General features: G+C 49.4%; 1 protein-coding gene across 1 annotated transcript in view; it reads left to right on the forward strand.

Moving 5' to 3' along the window:
- Scfd2 (sec1 family domain containing 2) overlaps positions 1-17,102 on the forward strand; it is a 352,858-nt gene extending 335,756 nt beyond the window's left edge. The window contains exons 8-9 of the mRNA XM_041671663.1: positions 9,257-9,376; positions 16,799-17,102. Coding sequence (XP_041527597.1) covers positions 9,257-9,376; positions 16,799-16,891 — 213 coding nt within the window. The 3' untranslated portion in view covers positions 16,892-17,102. The remainder of the gene's footprint in view (positions 1-9,256; positions 9,377-16,798) is intronic.
- The last annotated feature ends 5,491 nt before the right edge of the window (positions 17,103-22,593 follow it).

A 22,593-nucleotide genomic window follows, 5' to 3' on the forward strand; every position in this document is an offset into this window, starting at 1 on the left:
TCTGGACAAAGGGATATTTCATGTTCAGGCTGGAGAGAGCAGGGCAAGATTTCATCGTGCTTCTCAGAGCTGTTTGCGACTTAAAATGTAAGAGATTGATTTCATACTATAAATAACCAAGTGTGGAACACAAAACCTCAGATAAGGAAAACCGCTGCCCGACCCTTAAGCCCGAAGCTTCATCCAAACTTTCACAAGTGAGCGGCACTATCGGCCGACTCCAGTGAGCCTCATCAGCTGCCCTCATCCTCCTGTCCGACAGAGATGGAGGCCACCTCACTCCATCTCCACCCCACACCACAGCGCTGAAGTCTGCTTCTCCCACTGCTTCCCCTCCCTGGAGAACAGAGCAGAAGCAAAGGTGCTGATGTTGCAGAATGGAAGACCTGTCCCAGCAGAGTGGCGGATGGGGGAGCAGATGCTGGGGTGGTTTGGGGTCTCTTCTCCGTGTTACGTTTATTCTGTAGTTTGATTCATTGAATAGTAGTTGCTCTCTTAATCTATATCCCCCAACCGCAGCTAGTATATGCTCTGTAAACTTCCTTCCAGGGTCTGTCAGCAGTGGAGGTGGTAGGGACCGGAGCCACATACCCGCAGTCTGACTGGGTGAGAACCACTCAGCCCCTCTGTACCTTCATTTCCTCATATGTAAAATGGGATAACATGGAGCTCTTGTGAGAAATGTCACGGCATGCTTGGTACTCAGCACCAGGACTGACTATAGTCAGTGCTTCTTATTATGACTCTGTTGTCCCTTCCTACAGACTGTAGGCAAGAGAGAGCCACGTTGGTTATCTTTATACCCTATACATAGCCAGTGTTTGGGTATGCACACAGGTAAGGCAGATTATGAATTTGAGACTATCCTGGGCTACTAGCAAGAGCCTTTTTCAGAAAGAGGAGGAAGGAAGAAGTCAGGTATGGTGGTATATGCCTGTAATCCTAGAATTCAGGAGATAAAGATGAGAGAATTTTGAGTTTAAAGTCAACCTGGGCTACATAGTGAGCTTCAGGTCATATTGGGCTGCACAGTAAGACCCTGTCTCAAAAAATTAAAATAACGAAAGAAAGTAGAAGGAAAAATAAGAAAGGATAGAAAACCTGTTTTTAAGATGAAGACAAAGAAGAGACTGCACACACTGCCTGCAAAAAAAAAAAAAAAAAAAAAAAACTCCCAACACTGCAAATCCCCACTGGTTCCCACTTGCCAGAAGACAAGCAGTTGGGTGACCTTGTGGCGTGTCCCTGGAGCCATGCTCATGGGCTGCAGTGTTCTCTTCTAGACCCTGTCTCTACACTGTAAGCCCGAGTCATTGCTCTCCAGTCTGAGTGACATAAACTTAACCTCTCTTGAGCAAACTGTAGGCAGCCAGTAAAATATGCATGCCTTGGCCCCCCAAACACTAAGGCTTAACCCATGCTGTCTCACATCCTGACTGTCCTGGAGCCTGTCTGCATCATCACCACTTTCTGGAAGACAGAGCTCTCTCTCTGTGGTTTGCTGCTGCCTCGGTGCTGTGGCAAATGCTAGCCCCCTGCAGACATTTGGGCATGGCCCTCTAACTCAGTTCTACCTGTGTTCATACATTTCTGTTGGCCAAAACAGTTAAGAAAAAAGTGGTCTGTCTAATATTCTCTACTAGACAAACTCCATGGGTAGGGAAGTCCTGGCAGCAGGGTCTTGCCTCCCTGGAGTCAGACTTTATTTGTGTTGTAGTATGGGCAGTTAAAACACTTTCTTTGCATGGCTCTTCTCTAAAAATCCAGGACCATGGATATCTTTCATTCCCACTGGTTCTGGTTATCCAGTACCATGGTATGAGCCATGAACCTCATGGCTCATAATAATACTGACCGTCCATTTGGCTCAGAAGGGTGCACTCTGGCCGAGCTCACACGGCAGGCTCTGCCTCCCATCAGTGAGTGAGCCGCTGTTGAGCATCTGCTGGGAACTCCGAAGGGCCTGTGGCTCAGGACCTCAGGACCTCAGCTCCTCTGTTTGGTGTCAGTGCTCTAAGAGGGACAGCTAGGGGAAAGACCTGAAAGCCCACTAACATCACTTGCACAGCACCCCACGTGTCAGGGCAGTCACTTTAAGGAAATAAAACATGCATGCTTCCTCTCGAAAAGGGATCAAGAGCCAGAGGGCAGGAAGTATCGTCATGGCCACTTTTGAAAAATATAGTCTGTATATGGGTAAACCCACCTTACATGGCTGCCCAGGGCAATAAGGGAAACACTTACTGGTCCTAGGTGTCCTTCCTCATGGAAGACATTGAAATCATTTACACTTCTGACCTGACTTCAAAATCAGTGATACCAGAATGACTGTACTGGAATAAAGAAATACCACTTGCTATTTATACGTTTTTTTCAAACTATCGATTAAAAGGCAACTTCCTAGATTAGAACCTGAGGGAAGCAAGCATGCCCTATTATCTGAGGAAGACTTTCAAGTTAGCCTGATCACTTCTCAGCCAGAGGGAAGGCTTGTGACCAGCCGCTAGACTGTCATCCTCCAGGGGCATACAACCCAGTGAGGGTGGTCCACTGGGGTGGGGGACCATCACGGGCTGCAGCTGGCATGGAAAGCCAGCTGCCTGATAGACTCCTGCACAGAGCACCTTGCGGTCCTCTGAGTAAAGCTTACTCTCAACCTAATGAATCCATCAAAACACACTTTGCCCTCTCCCGGAATGGGAATTTAATTTAAAGCTAGCATGTCCAATAGGCAGCACTTTGAAAGTGCATTTCTAGAATCTGTGGCTTGGGTTTCAGTCTCCCGAGAGTAATAGACTTTATATCTACCCCATGTGTTTGGCCCTTGGTTTGTTTTGACTAAAGGACATGGTCTGTCAAGATGTTTTCTCTGCTGGACTTGGTATAAGAGGGTGGGCTTTAACTTACGAAATGGCACGAGGCCCTTTCCCTCCTCCTCCTTGTGTTTTAAATGGTTTTGTTGCTGTAGTTGTTCCATTGCTTATGTGGCAGTGCTTAATTAGAAAAAGTTCATGACAAAGATTCAAGTCCCAGTGCCTGCCTCTGGGCCCTGTGTCTGAGTTGATGCCACAGCCTCATGGCCTGGAAACAGGAAAAAGTCCACGTGAAGGAATGGTATTCACATGGGCCATAAAAGCTGTCAGATACCAACAAGTCATGGCAACTTAATCAAAGGAAGGCTAATTTACGTTAAGGACCAGAGAATATCCAGGAACCCCAAAAGACAGCAGTGCAGGATTAGACCAAGAACTAGGAAGCCTGTCTGGAAGATAAGCAGTATTCCAGACTCTGCACACTTCAGAAGAGGCTAGATGATGCCCAGCATGACGTAGGTACCCAGCTGATATTAGGTGAACGCATCAGTGAGTGTCCAGCCATAGCTTTGGGTTCTCCTTGATAGCCTCATGTTCACAGAGCCTCATCTGTCTTAGAATGACTGGATTACCAGTAGCCCCATTGGACTCAGGACCTCATTCCATGACCAGGAAACCATGTTTGGACAGTGTGGGTCACACTATAACCACGTGACTACCAGCAGCCCACTCCAAGGGCCAATGATTGGATTGTGGATAGGACAGTCACCCAAAGGATGGGGGTGGGGCAAATGCAGGGCTTCCTGTGAGGGCTGACATCAGATCCTTCAGCTGCGAGAGCTGAGCATACCTTAGAGGTCATCTAGACCCACCCCTTATTACTCATCTAAGGAAAGCAAGATTCAGAGAGAGAACTGTCAGATGGGGTCCACCGTGCTTACTGGCATTTCTGATTAGATGAAACTATGTCAGCACTGAGCTTCTTGGTTAAGTGAGTGCAAGTCCTGTGGCTCCTCTTTGCAACCATGTGTAACCATTGTTTAAATTCTCCTGAATTATGGTGCATGCTATGAGGCAGGGTTTGATTTATATCTAATGTTAGTGTAATCTATTCCAAGAGTTCTATGAAGTGGACTTTGGTATGAGTTCCTTAGCAGAAGCAGAAACTGGACTGTGGCAGTCTTCATACTTCATCTGATGGAGCAGTGACTGCCGTGGGTAAGGGAGACATGGATGGATGAGACACCTGCCTGCTGTAGCATAGCTTGCCTCATGTGGTTCTCAGGATGCTGAGGATCCGTGGAGGGAGAAAGAGAGGCGATATGGGGGATGAGGAGGGAGCACAGCGGAGATCTGATGGCATCAGAGTGTGTTCGGTCCTGTCAGACACGTCGGCGTCAGTGCTCAGTGCCAGCGGAGAGAAAGAGAAGACAATGGCAGAGATAAGCAGAAGTGGAGTTAGATCAACAGGAGTTGGAAATGTAAATTTTTACCAAATTTTACCAAAAACCAAGAGTTAACCTGTGCTTCTTAGTTTTTGTCAAATTGACACAAACTAGAGACTCCTGGGAAGAGAGAACCGCAGGAAGAATTGTTCCTGTCGGATTGGTAATGACTTATATAGCGGTCCCCAGCATACTGTAGGAGGTGCCACCCCTAGGCAGATGGTCCTGGTTGTCTGAGAAAGCCAGCTGAGAAAACCATGGAGAACTATGGTTTCTGCCTCTGCTCCTGTTTGAGTTCCTGCCCTGACTTCTCAGAGTGATGGCCTGTGATCAGGACTTCCAAGCCACATAAACCCTTTTAGGCTTTGGTTAGTGTTTTATCAGGCAGCAGACAGCAAGCTAGAACGGAAACCGCCTAGTGATGTTTGGGAATGTGGAACAGATTCCCCTGTGCTCTGTGAGGCTTGTCCTGGCAGCACTGAGAGGGTAAACCAGAGTGAGCTTGGAACTAGGTTAGCTGAGAGAGACAAAAGATGGGACTCTGAACTTAGGTAGGGCTGAGGGAATGGGGGTGGGGCAGGAAGAGTCACTGTGGTTTCCATGGGATGGTTATGGGTTGCATATGCTAGTAAGAAGTTGTTCAGGACCTCTGTGTGTTCTGGGTACCTAGGTGGATGGGCTAATGTTGTCCTGATTAGTCAGAAGAAATAGAGAAAAGGGTGATTTGCTTTGGGGACCTGTTAAGTTTAGGGGGTTGTGTGATACTTCCTCCTTCCTTCTTCCCTCCTTCTTCCCCTCCCTCCCCCTCCTTCCCTCTCCTCTGCACTCTCCACCGTCTGTACTCACCAGTTTCCTTTTCTCCATCTCCTCCCTCTGCACACGCATGAAAATCCACACTGTGTGCAGCAGAGACCTCCTCTGTTCCGGGCACTGCTGAGTCCCTGGCGTCTTTAGCGCGCTTCCCAAGCCTCATCATCATTGTTCAATAATATTTGTTGAATGGATGACTAGAAAAATAAACACCGTGTTAGAGGAGTGTTTGGTGGCGGTGCCAATGCTATTGATTCCTGATGGCCAATTTCAGAGTCTTTGCAGGGCCTGGTCTCCTTAAAACTTGAGCCTCTCTCGCTGCCTCTGTAAGGCTCTGATGGCTAACAGAGAATGGGGAACTTGATTGTACCTATTCTAGGATAAGTGAGTCACAGATGGAAGGAAACTGAGTAAAGTAAAGGAGCAATATGCAGGGGAGACTCAGCAGCAAGAGTCCCAGAATTCCTGAGTAGTTCCAAACATGGGAACGGGTAGGATCCTCACCTTGGCATTCTCTTCCTAGAAGCCAATCCAGATATTAGAATGTTGGCCAAGAGCACACCTGCAGAGGCCCCATAGCCTGCACTGAAAAGCTGGATGCAGGGCAGGGAAAGAAGCCATCTTCCCTTACCAGAGCCAATGTCCTCAAAGCCCAGCCCTCCGCTGCTCATCAAATGACAGAGAGCAGAGATCCCACCTGCTTTATTACACCCTGCATGTGCAGTGGCAGATGCTATGTCAAGCTGTCACTCAGATTGTCACCCCTCAGCCTAGCACAGACAGGACATCATCATATATGGCTGCTTATAAGGAATGAGGGATTGGGATGGGGACGGCTCCACCTCCCAGCAGCCTGCTGGCCTGACGTGCTCTGAAGAGAAAGTCTGGTATCAACACACAAATCTAAACTGAAACCAAAATAGCAAACACCAACGTGCATTAATTGGACCCATGTATTTGTGCCTAGACCAACATTCCCTCCACTTAGCCCCAGGGAACTGCTCTTTGTTGTTGCCTTGTGTTTCATTTCTTCCCCTTTTCATCTTCTACTGTGTCCTTCCAAGATTCTCGGCATGTGCTTCAGATTCCAAACTCTCTATGGAAAGCATATGTCTTGAAGAACACACTGTGCCATTCTCAAGTTCCAGAGCCAGTTGTATTTCTGTCCCAGGATTAAGTGAGAGACAACAGTTGTTTGTTGGGCTGGAGGCTTCTCGGGGTCTGGTTACTCAGAAAGCAGAGCTTATGCTGTTCTTACAGAAGACTAGAGTCTGATTGCCAGCACCCGTGTTGGGTACCTCCCATAACTTCAGGAATCCAATACCTCTGGCCTCCATAGAAACCTGTACTCATGTACATAGACACACACATACACATAATTTTAAAAGTAATTTTTAAAGTCTTTTAAAAATAAGAAAGATTATAAGGTAAAATAAGAGTACGTAGGGAATGACAACACCAGAGATGGAAGACACAGGAAGATGTCACAGTGATCTACTGATAGCGCAGAAATGGTGGTGTCAAGAAGATGCCAGCGATAGCCATGGGCACAACTTGATCTAGAGCAGGTGGGTTTCAACCTGTGGGTCGTGACCCCTGGGTCACATACCAGCTATCCTGCATGCCCAATATTTATATTACAATTCATAACAGTAACAAAATTACAGTTATGAAGTGGCAACAAAATAATTTTATGGTTGGGGTGGCCACAACATGCAGAGTTGTATTAAAGGGTCCCAACTCTAGGACACTGAGAACCACTGGTCCAGAGGATGAAGGGGGCAGTGGAGGTTAAGAGAACTCTGGTGTGTGACTCGGGTGATAATTGTGCTGTCAGTCACTCAAGAGAACAGAATTAGAGGAGCACGGAGCCCACTGAATCAGGGGATGTGGGGTTATCCAGGAGGTGATATCCAGAGAGCTCACTGTGGGAAATACGTGCAGACGAGACGGTCCTTCAGGGGCAGTGGAGTGAGCGAGAAGACTGGGGAGTCACGGGCAGAGCCTCAGCGATATCAGTATTTAAAGAGGCATACCAATAGCAAGAGTTGCTGAGGCTCTCTGAGAAGAAAGGACAAAGGCGGAGGAACAACCAGCAGCATCAACACAGAAGTCAGAGGAGGTGTTACCAACTGACAGATTCCACAAAAAGATCCTGCTAGGGGAAAACCAAAGAGTGTCCATGACTCTTAATGCTGTCATTAAGTGGCTTATGCAAGTGACCCCAGCAATTTCAGCAGAGTGTGGGCTAGCAGCAAGGTTGCTGAAAAGCGTGTGGTGTGTGGATTAGAAGAGAACAGAGAACAAACACAGTGAGGGCAATGGAAGATCCAGAGGCTAAGCTGGAGGTCAGGGAGGCGTGCAGGCCTCCTGAGCTTTGTAACTGACCAGGACTCGCCAGGACTTACCATAAAGACCCTTTAACTTTTCCTCCTTCCTTCTCCCTTTCCTCTTCCTCTCTCTTTTTCCATCACTTCTTCTCTTCCTTCCTTCTAGTTTCCTCCTGGCCCACTGGCCTAGCCTTCCGCTTTTGGGATGATCCCTGTGATTGGAAGCAGTCACTCTGTTAACGCCCTGTCTTGCTGGAGGGGAAGCCTATGACTTTGTAGCCATTCAGGCAGCTGACAGCACCTTTCTAAGCAACGCCATTTGCACTTGCTTGGTCCTGGCTGGGTCTTGAGCTGCTCCACATGGCTGCCTGCTGGTTATCTGTTGAGCTTAACCTGTGACGTGTGACCTGATCACTCCTCAGGAAAACATCTGACCGACACATTTTGCTGTGGCACACCATGCCCATCTGCGCTCTATGCACCACCATACAGTTCGTGAGCCGGGCAAGGGGCTGGAGACTGAAACACACAAACACTCACAGACAGAGAGACAGAGACATGGTCATCCTTGATGCCAGAATGCACCCTTTATTGTGTTCAGGGGCAGCTTATATAGGGATCCTTAACTGATAGCCACACCCCAGCCAAACCCACCAGAAACCACTCTCCTGCCATCAGGAACTTCTGAGGGTCTCGTGCTCAGAGCAGCTGCAAGAATTACAAGTTGTTTATCAGAAATTCAGGACCTTAGTGGTTCACAGCTCCCAACATTCTGCCTTCAGGAGCCCTCTCTCATTCTCTCAATGTCTTCATCACTGGATCAATGCATTTCCCAAGCATGCTTCTCATTCTAGTATATAATAAAACTTTTGTCTCATGGGTAAAATTGCAAAATCAGGGAAGAAAAAAATTTCTGCCAATTAATATAGCACAATTAATAAAAACTCAGAAAGAAAAATTGGGGATCAGCCTGAAGATCTGAAAGCAAAGCAGCCAGCCTCTGGCTCTTACCTCAACCTCAGTTCGAAATGGCAATCCTGCTTCCAGGAATCTCAGAATGAGACTATGTCTAAGAGCTGTCTCCTCCTATCTTATAATCCTTTCTAAGGCTGGGATTAAAGGCGTGAACGACTGGGATTAAAATCATGCACTACCTGGTTTCTATGGCAACCAATGTGGCCACTGAGATTAAAGGTGTGTGTTGCCACTGCCTGGTGTAAGGCTGACCAGTGGGGCTGTTTTACTCTCTGACCTTCAGGCAAGCTTTATTTATTAAAATACAAGTGAAGTGCCACTACAGGCTATCGCTGCTATGATGAAGTGTCTGGTTCAAATCATGCCAGACTGTGATCCCTGGGAAGGTGACCTTTATATCTGTCTGTATATCTATAAACCCCCATCCCACCACCTGAACTAACTGGGTTCGTCCTGCAGACAGTGATAGAAACCAATTCTGTGCTTTACAAAGGTAAGTGAAACAGTCGGCAGAGGTCTAGGCAGCCATGCCTGCCTGGGAACTCCTACCTTAGTAGAGGAGAAGCAAGAAACACATAAAGGCCATAATGGCAGCTGTGGCCGAGCTGTGGGACAAAGGAGGACAAGTGTGAACCGAGTCCTGAGCAAAGGGGAGCAGGAAGACGTCCCTCCGCCCTTCTCTTCTGGCTCCAGCACAGTTAAAGTCTCCATAGAAGGATGCACTAAGGTGCCGTGCTGTGCACTTTCCTAGCTGGTGGAGTCACAAAGCATCGGCACCTCTGACTGTTAATAAGCCTGTGTCACTCCGAGGTTCCTCTGTCCCATCCACAGGAGGAAAGCAAGTAGCCATTACTGCTGTCTGATCTGATGTTCTGTTTTGCAGGTGAGCCGGCCCCATCCCAGTGACCATCCCCTCTTGATCCTCTTTGTGGTGGGCGGCGTCACAGTCTCTGAAGCCAAAATGGTCAAAGACCTCGTAGCATCTCTGAAGCCAGGAACCCAGGTACTGAGTCATGGGTGACACAATCCAGGGGCAGCAGTTGGAAGGGTGGCGAGGGCTTCACTGTTCCTCTTCTGGCCTGCTTGCTTCTCCATCCGCTCCTCCTCAGCACGTCCTATTTCCTATCACAGTCTCTTTCTGGCTGTTTCCCCAAAGTCCTCCTCCTGGCCAGACCAAGCCCACCCACACCTCCCCAGAGAGAATTCTTTTTTTTTTTTTTTAAGGACCTACCACTTTGGCAAAATCCATCATAACTGGTTAAATTCTCATTCCAAGCAAAGAGATCCCTGTTGTTTGCACAATAAATGGTGCCAACCAGGAAGTAGAGAGAGTACTGGTTCAGAAGCAGGGCAAGGCTGCAACCATCAAAACCCTGTAACTTCCAGTTCCCAGCATCCTCCACCCCCAGCATCCCATGTCCTCCAGCTAGCCCCATCTGCTAAGCGTTCTACAGCCTTCCAAAACAGCCTCCAGCTGAGGTCAAATACTGACTTGCATGAGTCTATGGAGGCATTATACGTCCAAACTCTAACACTGAGGGACTCCAGAGACCTCAGCCCATTCGTGCTGGTCAGGGGGAAGAGTGCTGGCAAGAGCTTCAAGACTTCCCTGAGACACTAGCGAATACTAAAGACTGTCCACACAGCTGCACAGAAAACGCTGGGTGGAGATGGTAGCGTTCTAGCCCAGACCTGCCCTACTGGGATGGTGATGTGGCTTCCTCTTGGTTCCACATGCTCTGTGCACTCAGCCAGCATTCTCTGCTTCTGTGACATCCTGCCAGTTGTTCCAGACTCTTCCTGAGTCTGTGCTGCCATTCCAACCCACGCCGTGCAGTAAAGTTCCTGCCGGTTCACTGACTACTCCATGTTTGCCAGCATAGGCTCCGCCACTGCTCCTTGAGGACAAAGGAGCTCAGTAAGCCTGCATTTGGGAGGGTATATTGACTCCAAAGGATCTGATAGAAACAGTCTGTGGTGTTGAGTGCCTGAGCTTTGCTGCTGAAATCAAGTCCTGATCTCTCTTTACATCCCAGCTTACAACTAGGAAAGAGAAGCTAGGTATTTAGGGACAGGTCAGGTCTGGGAATGGCCAGCCCTTGTCTGTGATTCTTTCTGCTATTATCACCTAATATGTCAGAGCTGGTGGAACTTCTGGAAAACGAATCATTCTGGCCTCATTTTTGTTCCCTATGCCCACAGAGTTAGAAATCTGTTTATTGAGACCTTTTTTAAATAAGTCGGCACCTTTTTGCTGTCCCTAACATAGGAAGCACATCCTAATCCCTAGAACAACTGTGCATTGAGATGGCCTGCCAGACGCTGTAATCCCTGCTCTGAAAGGACAGCGTGCGCATGCTTTCAAAGGCTGCGGACAGTATGGCGTCAAAAGGCAGAATCAGCAGTGGCTTTACTAGTCTGGCCCTGTACCCGCTCATCTGCAGACAGAGCATCTCAGAGTGTTGGAGGTTTGAGGAACAGGCTTGACCACTCCTTGTCCTTTGTATAAAAACTCCCTGAGGCGTTATCAGACCCTGAGAGGATTCTGAGGCAGCAGGGAAAGCCTGGACGGCTATTTGCCACACTGCCTTTGGTCCCTCGGCTTGTGAAAGTAGGGAGAAGACCTGAGTGCTGCTGGAGTGACATTCCCTGAGGCCCATGTCCCCACCCCCTTCACCTGGCAGGTAGCACCCTGGAAATCTGGCCTTGCTGTGAGCTGTCTCTGAATGTTCCATGCATCTGCTCCATTCTCTGCTTATGCTCACACTGCTGAGGGGAGAGTATGCGAGCCCCGCTGAAGTAGTAGTTCCGTAGAAGCCATGTACCAGGAGGCTATCAAAGACAGAGCTGTCCTGACCATGTGTGAGCAGCGCCCATCTGCACAGGGGAAGAAAGCTTTACCATCCCACCCAGGGACAGCTGATCAGAGGAAACACAAGTCTTCCCTTGAGTTGACTAAGGAGGGAAAGTCTCCCAGCCTGCCCCAGACAGCTGCAAGACCAGGTCAGGACTCTCCTTAGGTTTCTTTCCTCAAGCCCTTGCGCCGGGTACCAGCCCTGTCTCCTCAGTCAGCTATGCAGCAGGGGGCCCTGTGGCCAGATACTCTGGCCAGCTGAGTTCTGTTGCTGCTGCATGGTGGCCATGAGGCCCACAGAAGCCTGTGGGTGTGAGAAGGTAATAGCAGGGAGGTATCCTCACAGACAACAGCCATGTCGGGAAGAAAGAAAGGCCAAGCATGCGAGCTACGAGCTCTCAGCTGCTTCTCAGAGATGGGTGTGGACGCCGTGCCTCCACGTACCTAAAGTACAGTGTTCAACGAGTCACAAGCATTTAAAAATAAAAACTAAGTCCAGAAATCTGACCATACACAACTCTGCATACATCTTTAGGGGTTCAGGGTGACCTAGGTAGTGGCCTGCTCTAAATCATTGTAAAATGGATGGGGAGCCCCAAGGAGGCTGAGATCTGTGGCACTAACAAAAACACCCAACCCAGAAGGGACACAGCACAAAAGTGACCTGGACTCTCACAGTGCAGGCTCGCTGCAGGAAAGCTGACCTCTGGCACTGATGTCTGGAACCAGGTAGACAGCAGGCCAATAGGTCACAGGTCTTCTGAAAAGGATAGCTGTCTCCCTAGAGTAACCACTGAGCATTTGATGTCTTGGTACCAGTGGGTGGGTGTGTATAGCACGGGTACAAGCAGGGTTAGATTGTACCTCCAATATCTGTGTGCAAAAACCATTGCTCCTGATGGATGGATGAAGGGTCATATTGGTACCTGTGTTGCTGTGTGGTCACTTGTGGGGGGAAGAATCGGGTTTAGAAGAAAGGGAAAGAGAAAATACCACCTGCTCTTTTTGATTCTAAATATTGGAAACCAGAGGGCCCTGATACCCAAATCCTAGATTTTACTGGCATGTCTGCATTGAGCAGAAACAGGACAGAAAGATGTTAGCACCTGCTAATCACGGGTGGCTAGAGAAGAGGAATGCCAGCCAGCCAACAGGCCTCCCAGGACTAGGCCTCCCCAGCTGAGTATAGAACATGCCAAGCAAAGGGCTGCTGGGAGGACTTGGTGCCTTGACCCTGGGGGCACTAAAGTCATCCATGCTGTCCCATTGTCAGCCAGCACGTGAGTAAGCACCACCTCCATCTTTTGGACAGTCTGATGGAACCTCCACCATTAGCCACGCTTGCTAATGCCGGAACACCATTGCCTGTGGCTCTGCTGTGACTCGGGCTCTTCACAGAACAATGATTTGTCTCTGCCAAATGCTGTTTCTCTGTGAGATCTGTGGACAGTCGGCAATCCCTCTCCCTACAAGGGTGGTTCTTGTAGGAGGTGTTCTGGTCAGTGGCAGTGAACAGTGCAAGTGGGAATGTCCCAGGCTGCATTGTGTGTCCTGGTGAAGAAGTTCTCACTTCTGAGTGCCATACATGACAGGTGACAGGTGAAGATGGGGCGGTCGGGAGCTGAGGCGTCAGAGTGAGAAACGCTGTTCAAACTTGCATGATACCGAGCCTAAGCTGGGAGTAGGGAAAGCAACAACAGCCAAGAGAAGAATTAAGAGGAGAGTTGGAGAGGAGAGAAGGGGAAGGAGAGTTGGAGAGGAGAGAAGGGGAAGCTGCAGCTAGGAAGAAAGAGGACCAGAAATACAGAGAACAAGGACCCTTTGTGGTGAGGAGCGAGGTGGTCCCTGGAGTTTGTTGCCCAGGTCTCCTGTGAAAGGCCAGCTCTCTGGAAGGTATTCTCCAATGTCAAATCAACCTCCAGACTGGCTGTATTTAAAGCATTTCATCTGCTAGGCTAGTTTCATGCCCTTCCAGGCTTTTTTTTTTTTTTTCCCCTCCCATTTGGAGCCAAGTTTTTAGAAGGACAATTTTAGCCAAATAATGCAGACACGGTCTTGTTTGAATTAACTTGGAAAAAAACAGAAATGTTCTAAAGCAGTCTAATTGTCAAATATGCCGAATTTGTCCAAGTGCTGATCATGGGTTAGAAAGATGTCCCGGCAGCTAAGACCTCTTGTTGCTCTAGCAGAGGACACAGACTCAATTCCCAGCTCTTACATGGCAGCTCCCAGCCATCTGTAACTCCAGTTCCAGGGGATCTGACAGTCTCTTCTGACCCCAAGGGTCACACACACACACACACACACACACACACACGCAGGCAAAATATTCATACATGTGAAGTGAAAATCACTTTAGATGCCTAAGGATTACTGGTAACCTGGTAGGTTGTATGTAAACCCTGGCCATGTGACCTGACCGGCTTGTAAGCAGCAGCCTCTGACAGCAGGTTTCACTGAGCTGATAGAGAGTGAATGTAGGCAGTCAGCGACCTGTCTCTTCTGAGGCCTTCCAAGATGAAAAGCTTCCCACTGTCCAGGGCTGGGGGCCTTGCCTCTTTCACTGCGTGCCTGTTCCGCCCATGCAGTTCTTTTCCTCAGTTTGTTTCTGAACTCACTAATGCAGGTCCTGCTCTGCACCCGGCACTGTGCTGAAGAAAATAAGACAGACAGCCGCAGGACACACTCAGGCTGGAGGGTGTGAAGACAGCTAGACACAGGGCACACTCAGGCTGCAGGGTGGGAAGACAGACAGCCGCAGGGCACACTCAGGCTGGAGGGTGTGAAGACAGACAGCCGCAGGGCACACTCAGGCTGCAGGGTGGGAAGACAGACAGCCACAGGGCACACTCAGGCTGCAGGGTGGGAAGCCTGCTCCAGGAAGGCTTGCTGGAGGCTGGGACATCTTAGCAGATTGAAAGGCCACAACTAGAGTAGGGGAACTCTGCCTAGATAAAGGAGCATCCCCAAAGCGCCAATTGTGAAGCTGCAGACACTTGATGGTAGCTGACACAAGGGGCTGACCATACAGAGCTATGGAGGAAAGAGCTGGTGAGAATCCAGCGGGAAGCGGTTACTGAGGCCTGGGACGCTGTCCTGAGTGCTGGGCTTATCAAACAGCGGTGAGAAGAGAGTAAGGGTTTGGATCCTGTGAGTAGCAGGTTCACACTGAGAGCGCACACTCTGGCAACTTCTCCTCCATCACATAAGGACTGCAGTGAGCTGCAAGGAGGGAAGATGGCAGAGGGAGCTAGTGACAGCAGCCACCACCAGAAGCCCCTCTGGAGCCTGTGCTGTGCGAAATGATCTGCAGTGTTCATCTGGGCAGACAGTGTTAGTCATGCCTCAAAGATGAGGAAGTGGGACTCGGAGTGACTAAGCAGCTGCCCGGGGTAGCAGCCTTAGCTGGGGTCCAGCTCACACTGGACATGCCTGAGCCTAGCTCTCCATCTCAGGCCTCTGGAAAAGTCAGGACTCAGCCTGCTCTCTCCTTTCCTCACAGGCCCCCTAACCTACTTCACAAACTGCTTCTGTTTCCCGTTGCTTTCACCTGATCCAGAGCAGGCCCCAGACGCCCTCAGCGGTAATGCTCAACAGGCTGCGGCCTCACCTCATGGGCCTACTTGTTTGGCTGAGAGGAGCCTGATCTTTGTGTTCTCACTCAGAGGAAAACCAATCCTGACTGTCAGCCATGGCCGTGAGCCCAGCACAGGGCCTGAGCAGGACTGAGCAGGGCAGGTTTTTAGGCTTGTTTGCTGCTCTCCGCTTTGACATCGACTAAATCTGTAGCCATGCATCCCAAGTTCTTCAACCTGACAACAAGAGTTGATCTTCTCTGAAGAAACACTTCACCCTCACTCCTGCCCCTAACCTCAGCTGGAGAGGAGTTCACTAGCTTTAGACTGGGCTGAGGACTGTGGGGTGGGGATACAGTATATTAACCACTACTGGTCTCTTCTGCCTTACAGGGGTCTACATCCAGAGGCTGGGGAAAGTGTGTGTGTGTGTGTGTGTGTGTGTGTGTGTGTGTGTGTGTGCGCGCACGCACGTGCGTGCATGCAGGCAGATAGAAGCCGTAGGACAAACTCAACTGTCCTACCTCAGAACCTGTCTACATTGTTTTTTGAGACAAATTCTCCCAATTGAACTGGAGCTCATCAAGTAGCTCTTGGGGTTCCTCTGGCCAGGGAACCCCAAGAATTTGTCTGCCTCTGCTTTCCCAGTCCCTGGGTTACAGGCGCACACTCCACACCCAGATCTCTAGTGTAGATCCTGGGAGTTGCACACAGGTTCTCGTGCTTACACGGCGTGCACTTTGCCCACTAAACCATCTCCTCAACCCTATGCATACATTTTAAGTGGGCTTCCTAATGAATCCCATAAGGGTCCCTTTAAACTGTATGAATCTATATGTGTTTCTCTAGAAAATTCTGTGCTTCCAAAATTCTGTGATTCTGAAGGAAATTTGCAAACCCATCAGCAGATCACAGTAGTCAAGCACTTCTGGGCTCTCAGGAGAGGAGCTTACATAACCCTGGTGGCAATGCTGCAAGCTCTTCTTTTCTTTCTGGGACAGATGAGGTGGGAGAGGGAGGCTCCAAGTAAAGTCACTTTCCAGAGGGAATCCAGCCAACCAACAGCAGAGCTGAGATCTCCCCAGCCTCTGCTGGCAGCTCTGACCTGGAAGCCCCCTTGCCACGTGCCTACCTGGTTTGTGCAGCACGCACACTTGGGTCACGAGGGCACGTTGCCGTGCACCCCTGTCTTCAGAGCCTCTTTGCATAGATGTCAGGGAAATAAGAAGTTCAGGTCTCGGTGCTTTTTTTTCCCTGCTAAAAATATGGGTTGGTTGGCACTAGCCATGTATTTCTTGAGATAGAACAAGTGCTTCAAAGGCAGCGCTCTGGGAAAAGAGGGAGAGTTCTTCAACAAGGTCGTTAAAAGTTATTTTCAAGAAGGAAAACAAAGTTCTAAATGTTTTCTTCCACTCCCTCCCTTGGCCATGACCCTCTCCTGTTAGGCCTCAAGTTGGAATGTGGCCTGTTTTGCACCAATGAACTAGTTGAATCTGGAGGTGATTACTTCACTGATCTCATTACACCTGGGAGAACCTTGGGGGCAGGCGAGCAGACAGGGAGGTGTCCTCCCTGCACCTGTCCAGTGTCGCACGGCCAGGTGCTGCCTGGTCATGCCACACTCTGGTGCTGGCCTGTGGAATTCCTTCTGGATCACCGTCCTGATTTCCCGTAGGCACTTTCTTATGGAAAGGCGCTAGTGCCTGTGTGGTCAGACCCTCACTTGGCCCTTACAGAGCTTACCATGCACCCAGGCAAGTCTTGGTGTGGAGAGAAAACAACCTCACACTGAAGGCCAGGCTGAGGGAAGAGTCACCCTGCCTCAGCCACGTGGGCCCAAAGGTCCATGTGGACCCAGTGAGCAAAGCCTGAGCCATCTTAGCAGCCAGGCTGTGGATGAGGGGCCCTGTGCCATGGCTGCTCACCCCGTGCCTCCTTTCTTAGCCCCTGATAACTGCCCTCTTTAACTGTGCCGTGCCTGTCCCTCTGGTCACAGGTGATGGTGCTGTCCACAAGACTCCTGAAGCCACTTAACATTCCTGAGCTGCTCTTTGCCACTGACCGGCTGCACCCAGACCTTGGCTTCTGACATTTAAGAGGAAGATAAGACCGGTTTGAGCTGGAAATACCAATACCCATCTGTCACCATTCCAGATATGCCTCCAAAGCCAGTGTCCCTGTCACTAATTATAGGTGTATGACTTCATTCTGTGGAGAGGGCCTCATGGCCAGCAGAAGACAGTGTGTTTGGACTGCTCCTGTTTTTCAAAAGCAAAATAAAGACTTGCGTGTTCATTTCTCTTCTATAGCTGTCTTTAGCTGACTTCACCTCAGTCCCTCTGATTTCTCTTCATCCCTTACGGTAGTCTTCCTGGAGTCACCTGCGAGTCCCTTAGCTCTGGGTAAAGTCTGTCTGCAAGTGGTGGCAGAGACAAGTATTATGGTTCTAAGTTAGTCAAGGAAGGTTAAATGTCCTTAGAATTCCCTGCGTGAGGAAAGCTAGGTTGTTCTTGTGTATGGAAGTGAGGAAGGGACGTCACAGACAGAGCCTGAGACCTTGTTTCTCTCTGACTCCAAAACATTTCTGAAAGACAAGAAAGGAAGAGGTAGACCCGCCTGGGCAGCACTAGCCTGGTGGCCTCCGTGAATGGTAAATCACCCCAAGAGTGACAAAGGGCTGCTTTGTTCCAGCTGGTTCAAGGATGAGGGCAGACCCACTACTTGGAGCAGCAGTGGGAGAGACGAAGAGAGGGTGGCCAGAGGGCCGTCCTTGCTGCACATGGTTTCTCTGGCCCAGAGGAAGCCCCGTGTGGAAGAGGCTCCCTCCCAAGGAGTCTAGATTGGAAACACAACTCCCACATGGCCTTTGTGATTTCAAATTCCTACTGAAATCGACAGCCTCCTTCTGGGATTTTATATTTTCTTTCTGGTCATAGCAGAAAAACCCAGACGCATCTAGTGAAATTATAAGAGAACCCTAGGGAAAAAGGAAGAAAGACCTGCTTGGAACCCAGACACCGCTCACAGGGGCATGGCCGGTGGGGGCTCCTGGCGTGAGTAATGGATGTCTGAAATGAGACAATGCTGAAAAACAGTTTCTCGTGTGGATTAAGAAGGAAGACAAAATAAAATGTAAGCCAAGACATGGCTATACGTTTTACTTCTCTATTAAATGCTGTCCTTTTAAGGAAATAGGAAAAAAACTGCGAATTTAGAATCATTTTTGAGGTGAATGAAGCTGATTTTTGAAACAACACATTCGTTTTCCACCCAAGTGTGCTTCCTACCTTCCCTGCTCTTTGATGGTGCTCACTACAAGGCAACTCTTTTTTAAATCCCGCTAAGCTAAAAGTCTTACATTTGAATGAGAAAAAAAATGGCATTAGCCTCAAAGAAATTTAAAGTAGCCTGCCATGTGACCAAGAACTGTATTCATCCATCCATCCATCCCCAAATGTTGAATCGGAACCTGTGGAGAACATTCCAGATACTCTGAGAAGTTCTGAGCCAAGTTTATCACAAACCAAGTACCACCCTGACTCCGTGGCACTCACAGGGTGAGAAGCTGATGCTGTGTCTCATGTCTGGGTGCCCGGTGGTTTTCTCCTCAGGGTTCAGGTGCATACCATATGTCTGCATGCAAAGGGAGCCTGAAAATACCAAACCAAACTGCTAGCCAGTGTTTACATCTGGAAGGCACATCAAGGGGAACATAGGAAAGGGGGAGTCACCCCCCCCCATTACTTCTGTACTGTTTCAGGTTTTGACACCAAATATGTATTTGTGTGTTGCTTTTGTGGGTTCAATAGTTCATCTTGGCAAGTTATCTCTTACCTAGTAAAAGAATATTCAGAAACTCCTACTAGGATAAAAGTACCAGTTACACTAGCATTCTAGGATGCTCTAACACTAAAGTGAGCATGGCCATGGCTAGTGTTGGTGCGAAAAGTGTGAAAAGTTTAGTTTGGAGTCGTCCTCTTCATCTCAGTGATCACTGACTGCAAGAACTGGGCCAGGAGAGCAATCGGTGATCGAGGCTTTGAAGGCAGGCAAGCTGGAAGAAGTTGGTGATTACTGGAGTCTGGTTTGAATAAGGAAACTGGAGAGACGGGGGAGGTGGTCATCGTGTCTCTTCACAGGAATAGGAACCCGAAGACACTACTAGTGATAAGTGTCAGAGGATTGCCTCTGCAGATCCACGTTGCCAGGAGAAACTTTCCATCACTAACGTTGGCCAGAAAGCTAACATTGTAGTCTGTGCAGTCTGGGGTTGAAAGCCTCGTTTGCCATTTCCATATTATTCAAATGTATGAATTTTAAAGGGACCTCCCCCACACACCTTATGGTAGCCACATGAAGGGATACAAACAGCCCAGCTGGGGAGCTGAGCACTAGTGGACTCTCAGACCTGGGTGTGTTTGCCACCTAAACCATGCTGGCCAAAGCAAGCATGCACAGGCCGATCTCCTACCAAGGGCCTTGCAGCCACTTTTTTTATACACAATTAAATCCCGGTAAATGCTGTGTGGCGACCAAGGTCTGCTCCTTTTTGGAGCTCTGTCCCCACAAGCATAGGGCATAAGCCAAGTGTTTGGCAGTACTCCCCGCAGAGCGGCAGGCCCTGTGTGGATAACTGTTTGTGCCAGGGTCCCTACAGTTACACTGATATTTCCATAACAAATAATTCCGTCCCCCTACCAAGACCACTATTGTTTCTTCTTACCCTAGTTACCAGAAACAGCATGTCAACAACAAATAATCCACTATTACAAATGTTGTCTGTTGGCTTACCCAGGAAACATCAAAAACCTCCATCTCTGCTTTGAAAGGAACTTCAGACAACCAGATGGTGGAGGGCTTGCAGGCCAGTCAGCAAGAGCAGGGGAGTGGTGGGGTCTCCCCACCCTCGCTCATACCCCATTCTCTTCTGCACTTCAGGAACCAATGAAGACAATAAGAACCTGCTGAAACCGCCTCTCTAGATTTCCAGGAGTGCCCAGACTCCTTTCTGGGTTCTGTAGTGTAAGCGGGCAGTGCCTCCCTGCTGGGCTCTTACTCGGAGGTTCTGGGAGCTCTCCACAGCTGGGCAACTGGGTCTTTGCCATCTCCTTTCTCCTAAGCAAGACCACAGCGAGCCAACTGCTCCATTGTGGGAATCTGCCCACAACGTGTTCCCTTACCCAGAAAATAGATCTGTTTTTACCTTCTTCGGGTAAATGATAATGCTGAAATCCCATTTTTTTTCTCTCATAAATAAGGGGCTCTCTATAAACACAGCCATAGCCCCCAACGCTCTAGTTCTGAGCTGCCAGACAGGCAAACCTTCTGGAGCTGGATGAGGATAGAAGGCAATTTCACAACCTCCCTCCCAGCCTCCCCTGCCACTGTACAGCGGGGCCAGGCCCAGCCAGGGCTGCAAGTGGTTTTGATTTGAGGCTGGAAAGAAACTAGAAAGCCAGACATCATGACAGACGTGGGTTGGGCTCTGAGACAGACCGGCTGGGAGGCAGCTCCTCCAACCTGGACGTCTTTATTACTGAGGGAGCTGGAAGCCAAGGCAGCCAGCAGCCTCTGGCTAATGGCAACAGCAGATGTGGTCCAATTGCCAGGAGCCCCGGGCCCACGCAGTAACCAAGCTGGTAGCAGAAGGGAGGTGGAGGGAGCTGGGGAAGTGGAGCCAGGACAGTTGGCTAGTCAGGAGAAGGCCCAGAGCCACAACTGTCTGGGGGGGTAAAGGGGTGGAAACGATGAGCTTTGGTATCAGAATGGCTTAGGGTAGGGTTCAGATCAGCTTCTTGAGCCCAGCCTGTTGCTTCCTTTCCTGTGTAGGATACTAAAGAGAGATAAATTAATGTGTAGTGTGTCCTGTTACAGACGTCTCCTATTGCTGGTGCCCAGACAGTCCGTAAGTGACGTAGAGTGCTCTTACCATCTGGCCCTAAGCTAACATAATCTCTAGGCCTTGGTTTCCTCATCTTAAACTAGTGAGTGACCCTCGGGGTCTCCCAAAGATTAGAGAGCATGTGCAATTTGGTATGTAGCAAATACTCAATAAACTCTCATTCCCCTCCTCTGCACCAGACTCATAGGAACCCTTCCCTTGTTTGGGGGGGGGGGGGCTGTTTCTCAGCCAGAGTTTGTAGAGGGTAAATAGTGGAGGTAAGTGGAGAGATGCTAGTGTGGAAACAGATGAGATTATTGAAGCACTGAACACTGTGCCAAACTTATGCTGAGAGCACAGTTGTCTAGAGCTGTGGAAAGCCCAGTCCACCTGAGACAGCGGCCTGGACTAGGTCATGGGTGGTTCCCATCAGAGATTCATTCTTATTCTCATTTTCTCCCTCCACTTCATCCTTCTGTAGCCAAGGACCCCTCGTAGCCGAAAGACCCGCCTAGGCCAAGTGAGAGGCTGAGTATGCATGGGGTAAGGAGTGAGGGGGTGGGGGCAGTCATCCATACCAAGAGCAGGAGACCAGAAGGTGCAGGGCAGCTAGACTGTGAGAGACCACCCAGAGCCCTACGGAGGTGGAAGAGCGGAGAGGAAGAGACAGGTAAGGGGTAGAAGGCTGGCTCCACCCAGCACAAAAATCTACCCTCTGCGAAGCTCTGGGTCTCCCATTTCAGAACATGAGGGAGCCCAGGGACAATGTGCAAAGATGACCTGCTCGCTCATTGGGCATTGCTAACAATCACACCAGAGGAAGACTGGGTAGAATATAGATCTTGTCTCTGCCCTTGTACTGTCTCTGTCTTCTGAAGAAACCATGCTCCACCCTGCTGTCAACACACACCCTTCCCAGAGGTGAGGTGAGGGTAGGTTCGAAGAGTTTGTTTTTTTTTTTAATAACAAGTTCTACGTATAACAAAACATAAATGTCAGAATGTCACTGTCAAGAGCAGTCAGATGTTCCCCTGGGAAAATGAGCTTAAATAACCCAGCCCTGTATCACAGCAGACTGCCAACCCATCTCACTTCTGCACTCTGTGGCATGCGTCGTACATATGAAGCATGACAGAGGAATATCATGGACTAGTCGGAAGATACTGGCTGAACTCCATTATGTGAGCTTCAGGACCTCGCTCGATGGTGCAATCGTGATAGCCGCTCCCCCGCCCCTCCTCACAGGCTTCTCTGGAGGGTCAGCCCAGACCACTATGGAATGTGCTGCCCGGATGGAAGGACAGTGCCCTGACCACTGTGATGGAGAGTCACTGAGCTGGTGTGAAAGGTTTTACAAGCTCAAACGGCAGCACAAGGGAGAGGCCTGGCAGCTGTGGCATACGTGTGACAAGAGCTCCATGGGAGGAGCTGCTCCTGAATAGCTCCAAACCAATGGTTGTGAGCTCTTCCTGTGGGGACAGAGTGTAGTCTGGAGACACGGCGTGCCTGGAAAACCTCTGCTAACCGTCACACATGAAGCAGCACTGATCTGTGGAGAAGCACGCTTGCCCCCAGAGGCTCGGTTAAGATGCGCACAGACAGCTGTCTTAGGTCTACCCAGAGGACCACGAAGAAAATGAGTAGGAGACATGCAACTCTGGAATAGAAAGACCAAGTTACACTCGATGGTGCTCACGGGTTGGAGCCCTCACGTTACTGAACTTGTTCTGCAAGGATATTTTGCAATGTGTAAAATCAGGATAATAAAATGTACATCACTGGTCACATGTTGTGAGGCATAAGAGATCGAGCCTGGAAGACACATTCCCCTGACTCAACATGCTCAGTCAACACGGGGTTCCAACAATTTCTGCAGGACAGAAGGCAAACATTTCAAAAGGCTGCTCTTA

Source organism: Microtus oregoni, unplaced genomic scaffold (genome assembly GCF_018167655.1).
Source record: "Microtus oregoni isolate MIOR12 unplaced genomic scaffold, Mior012 000021F_ref0000039, whole genome shotgun sequence".
NCBI classification, from domain to species: domain Eukaryota; kingdom Metazoa; phylum Chordata; class Mammalia; order Rodentia; family Cricetidae; genus Microtus; species Microtus oregoni.